Here is a 5,695-nt window from a genome sequence, read left to right on the forward strand (position 1 = left end):
CTATTGGTCATACCCTCCACGTAAGGAGTAGAGGTTTTGTAATGTGCAGTGAGTGCACTGGGATCTGAGAATTAGAAATCTGGATGGATCTCTTCACAGTGGAGGAGTTTTCATGTTCAATCTCTGAAAGATGCTTGATAAGCTCTTGGCATGGATAATTGTTGCCTTATTTGATCAAAATGATTATAAGCATTGAAGGAAATTGATTTCCTGCAGCCAATAACATGGCAAGCATATTTAAGGTTCGGTGGCAGTGAGGCATAGAATGGATTAGATGTAATTTAGCAACAACCAAGGCAAGGAGGTCGATGGGATTTATTCCTTAGGGTAACATTTTCTAAGTGATTGCCTTTGAGCATGTATTATAAACTTGATGGTGCCAACTAGTTTAGTTAGCAAAGTTATTGGATATTGTTTGATTTCTAAGTAATTATAACCAACGCATTTGCATAATTTTATCCATATAGGCATTTAACCTTCATTAATCTATCAAAACTATAGTCATCCCTTCCTTGTTTAATAGTTTTAATCAAATAAAAAATAAATAAATACCAACTATTTTCAATTTTTTTTGAAATTTTAAAAATATCTCTTATTGTTGAGGTTTTATTTTCAGAGCCGAAAAAATTTGATCGGTATATATAATCCTAAATAAAGTTAAAAACTATTTTTTTAAAAAAATTATTTACTATTATATGAGAATCAAAATAGAGTTTAGTCAATAAAATTATTAAATATTGACTAGTCATCCGTATAAGAATTTGAGATATAAATTAGCCAAGTAACTTACAAGGTACTCGAGCTCACCTCTACAAGTTCAAATTTGACCTGATTATTATCGACCTCATGTTGATTTTGAATGGCTTGAATAATTTTTTGAATTGACTCGACTATTATCGAAGTCATGTCAATCTTGAATAATTTTTTGAGTTGAGTATAAGTAGCAAAATATTCTACTCGAAGACCTATAAGTTAAACCAAATATATATACATATATATATTATTAATTTAATTTTTAAAATATAATATAATATAATATTTTATTATATTTGTCCGGAGAGGGTGAAGATTTTGCCCGGATTGGGGAGGCTGAAGAGGAACTACAAGGCCTCAAATGCAACGCTTAAGAATCGCGGCCATGACATAATGGTACGGCCTTTTATACTTGCTTGGTTGCAACCAATTATATCACCATAATAAATCTTCCATTTTCCTATTTTGAGTTTGTTTATTTTCATAATATTCCATTGTAAAGGAAGCATCAAAGGAATGAGCAATAAAATGGCTATATGGTATTTCTGAATAAATAAAGAGCATAAAACCATAGAAATAATCGAGTTGAGCTTGTGATTTTTTATATAGAGATTCTTTTGTACTCATTTAGTCGCTTATTAGTCTAAATTATTATTTTTTTTTTTAACTTTGAGTTTTACTTTTGACAAACCTTTTAAGGATATAACTGGAATAGGCTTTATTTTGTGTTGCATATTTTGATAATAAAATGTGCTGTATGGAGTTAGTTGGAATGGGTGGAAGGAGGAGGGTGGATTCGCATCAATGGAACCGAGTACCAGCTTAAACAATGTCATTGGCACTCTCCCTCAGAACACACTATTGATGGCAAGAGGTCTCTCTCTACACTCACTTAAACCATATCTCCAACTCCACCTTTTTGGTTCTAGAAAACATGATCGAATTGTAGCATCTGCTTCATCCACAAAAGCTTCTACTTTTTTATATAAACTTAAATTTGTCAACTATATGTTGCCTGTCCATCTTAATTTCATTACCGCCACATTTGGTTCCGAGAACAAAAGCATGGAAAATATCTCTTAGAAAAAAAAGTATTATATTTTGTTTTCTCAGCAGCAAACTGACAAAATTGGTAACTTTGAAATTTTATTTTTGCATCTCTCTATATATATATATATATATATATATATATATATATATATATATATATATATATATATATATATTAATGTAATTCCCCTGCAGCTAAACATATCTCACATCCAAAGATATCTCGAATGGAAATTATTTTTTCAAGAATATAAGAAGCCAAAATTTCAAATCAAATTATGTCGCTAACAGATTAGAAAATAACCAAATCTATGTTCCCATTTGAACAGAGTACCTTTTTCATAGTACTTGCAAAGAGTGAATACCTGTAAACTGTTTGCAGATTTGACCTTGAGATTCACATGGTTCACGAGAGCTCTGATGAAAAAATTGCGGTAGTGGGTATCATCTATAAAACGGGCCGGCCGGACACATTTCTTTCAGAAGTATTCCTTCTTCGAGTTCCTCTACGGTTAGTGGTATCCTTTCATGTTAACATAACATATAGTGCTCATTCTCTTCTTTTTTTACAGTTAATGGAACACATCAAAGAAGTTGCAGACACCGAGGAAAAGGAGACAAATGTAGGAATCGTCGACCCAAGGCACGTAAAGATAGGGAGTAGGAAGTATTATAGGTACATGGGCTCTTTGACAACCCCACCTTGCACTCAAGGTGTTGTATGGACAATTACTAAGAAGGTAATTAATCTCCTTAAATCTGTTACCATACAAATTCTCGAAGCTTAACTTCTCATGAAATATAATTGTAGTTCTGAATAATTTATTGTGAGTTATAGGTCAGAACTGTTTCAAGAGAACAAGTGAGGTTGCTAAGGGAGGCTGTGCATGATGTAAGTTACCATGCTGCTTTATATAATAGCAGTAAAGAGCATATGATTAAGTAGGGCTTATATGCTTGCTACAAATATTAATGTTTACTATTTGAAGCTTTATACAGGTTGGATTTCAGTATTTCTATTTACAACAGTTATATCTGGGATTAACTGTAACTATAGTGAATGCCTTCTGTTGCCTTTAACTAGTTGGAGGGTGGGATAGAGTTTTCCAAAGTACTGCACTTACAACAAAATGCAAACATCTGCAAAGGGGCAACAGCAGTCATTTGACCTCTCATTTCTAGCAACCAAACATGCTATGATGATTCTTTGATACTTTCTTGCAAGAGGTTTCTAGATAAGGGGTTGCTCTACCTAATCATGAAAACAAATTAGAATATGTGGATAAACATCATGAAAACCAGAACACTAATTTTGCAACGAATATCATTATAAATGGGTTACATAAAATACATAAGAGTGGTGGCCCTCCTCCAAAGATAAGATAATCCTCTAGGGGATTATCTGTTCCTATGATCAATTTCAAACATTTTCAGTAATTATCTGCCATACCTGCTTGCCATCTAGTTTACTTGTTTTGGGGATATAAGCACATGAATTTTATGTTTTGAAGATCAGAGTTCATTTAGTGTTTTCTCATTATTATTTGTAATATTTGTTTTTATAGTAGAAATTAGTTCTCTCTCTCTCTCTCTCTCAGATACACCAAGAGAGGCAAAATTGATGTGATGAGGACATGAGAAACTTTGTTTTGCCTAATTTGTGCTTCCAGACAGTAATTGACATGGTTCATCGAGTTTATTTTTATCTAGAGCATGATATTGGTTCTTTTATTAGTATTCACTTTTGTAGCCCTCTTATACATACGTAGGATTACATTAGACTTGATGGATAAGTACCGCATACAATATTTGACATGGGCTGCAGTTTTGTTTATAATAAAATATCTGCCATTTTTCCTTTCTTTTTTCTAGGACTTCTGCCTTTGTGTATAATCATCATTTTTTCCCAATTTCAGAGTGCAGAGAATAATGCGAGGCCAATCCAACCAATCAATCAACGTGAGATCCAGTTTTATACTCCAAGGATTCATGAAAGTGATCAACGTTTTCCTCATTAATCAAATGATCTAGTGCCCCATTTTTGTTGTTTATTATCTTGTATATCTTTTAACCATGCCAATAAATAAACAATTACTTGTCCGATAGAAGATAATGATAATTTGCTATTTACTAATTTATCCGATGGGAAGAGGTAATTAGTTTGAAGAATGGATGCTCTTTGCAGTTCATATGAATTACTAAATAAACAAACAATATGATGTCTTCTGTCAATACAAAAGTTATCCTCCAAGGAGTAAAACGTGACACCTCTGCCCCTTCTTCGAATGGAACAATTCAGGACTTATTTTTTTATGGATAAATATAATAAAAAAATTGATTAACTTTTTTATTGACCACTCATTTCTATTCTCATACTTTTCAAGATGGATAAGTTACTTCTTCATTGATAGCATTTATCATTAAATAAAAAAAAATCTTATTTATCTCGAAAGTAGCTAAATCATTTTTTATCAATCAAAAAAATAATCTTGTTAATTCATTCATAATATATCTTTAATCTTATAATAATATAATAATATATTATATTATAGTATAACATATTATATTATATTATAATATATCATATTATATTATAATATAATATTATAGTATTATATTATATATAATAATATAATATATTATATTATTATATATAATAAGATATATTATATTAGTATAAGATATTAATATAATGTAATATTATAGTATATTATAATAATATAATAATATATAAAAATATAATAATATAATATATTAATATAATATAATATATCATATTATATTATTATATATAATAATATTTATATAGTAAAAGGTATTATAAAAAATATGAATAAATCTTAGCATCTTATTCAGAAAATTAGTAATACAAAATAATATGGATAATAAATTTATATAAATTATTTTTTTATTTAAATATTATTTAAAAAATATAAGTTCATTGATAATTTTTTATTCTCAAAAAAGCGGGCCCTCGGTGATAATTAGCTCCTTGGCCCCTCATTTAACATCCTCACGCTGGAAGGGTGACTTACGGCAACCATTGTACCATGGATCCCTTTGCTGCATCTCCCCCTATGATCAATGACATGATGTCTTATACACATAGAAATAAGTAGCAATCCGCATGACATGGACGGTGCAGCGGACTGAGTCGGTGCACATGAGTGCGTGTGGGGTAAGAGGCATGTGGTCCTTGTTAGGGTCCACTTGCTGGAGAATCTACCATAAATGCATCTTGTATTAATCCTTCTAACGTTTTAACAAAAAAAAAAAATCCTTCTAATGTGGAACTAGTGACTTTGAAGGAGATGTTAAACTATAGAAGATTTAATAGCTGAGAATTTTCAACTAAAAGTGGGAAAAAGAATATTTAAAATATTTACATATATACGATTATCAAACGAGAGAGTTTTTTGATTTTGCCTGTCTAATTTTGTGATCAGAATACTCTTAACTCCTCTCTTCATGAATATACATTAAAAAATGATGAAAAATTTAGTTATGTCATTATGGTGATTCCATTAATTGATAGTCTTTTTTTTCTCTTATCTAAGCAATTTCTCAAAATTCTATTTTTTCAAAAAATCTTTATCAATTGCCGTACACGTTTACCAACTTCTTGAACTCTTTTTAAAATTAAGAAAAAGATATAAAGTGTTCATCTAATCCATGTATTTTACCTCCCGTATCCTCTAATCCTTAAAACTTTTTTTTAATAATTTTTTTTTAAGCATGCATTGCACATGTTTGATCTACTGCATCTTCGATCTTATATCGAGACTTAAAGAGTGTGATAGATGAACAAAATTGCTGTAGAGTTTTCTATCAAAACAAAATGAATCCTTGCTTTATCATTTTAGAATGTATGTCTAAATGCGAAATTCTTATT

General features: G+C 30.3%; 1 protein-coding gene across 1 annotated transcript; it reads left to right on the forward strand.

Annotated features, from left to right (window-relative positions):
• The first annotated feature begins 1,062 nt into the window (after positions 1-1,062).
• On the forward strand, positions 1,063-3,972 carry LOC140856939 (alpha carbonic anhydrase 7-like). The gene is made up of 6 exons (XM_073255143.1): positions 1,063-1,149; positions 1,521-1,627; positions 2,186-2,288; positions 2,376-2,543; positions 2,642-2,695; positions 3,720-3,972. The coding sequence occupies exons 1-6, from the start codon at positions 1,147-1,149 to the stop codon at positions 3,819-3,821; spliced, it is 537 nt and encodes a 178-aa protein (XP_073111244.1). The 5' UTR covers positions 1,063-1,146; the 3' UTR covers positions 3,822-3,972.
• Positions 3,973-5,695: the final 1,723 nt, after the last annotated feature.

The sequence above is a fragment of the Elaeis guineensis genome, chromosome 4 (assembly GCF_000442705.2).
Source record: "Elaeis guineensis isolate ETL-2024a chromosome 4, EG11, whole genome shotgun sequence".
Lineage (NCBI taxonomy): Eukaryota > Viridiplantae > Streptophyta > Magnoliopsida > Arecales > Arecaceae > Elaeis > Elaeis guineensis.

Coding starts and splice junctions, on each gene's coding strand:
- LOC140856939 (XM_073255143.1), top strand. Junction 2,289..2,375: donor CGGACACATTTCTTTCAGAA/GTATTCCTTCTT, acceptor CTTTTTTTACAG/TTAATGGAACACATCAAAGA. Junction 2,696..3,719: donor TAAGGGAGGCTGTGCATGAT/GTAAGTTACCAT, acceptor TCCCAATTTCAG/AGTGCAGAGAATAATGCGAG.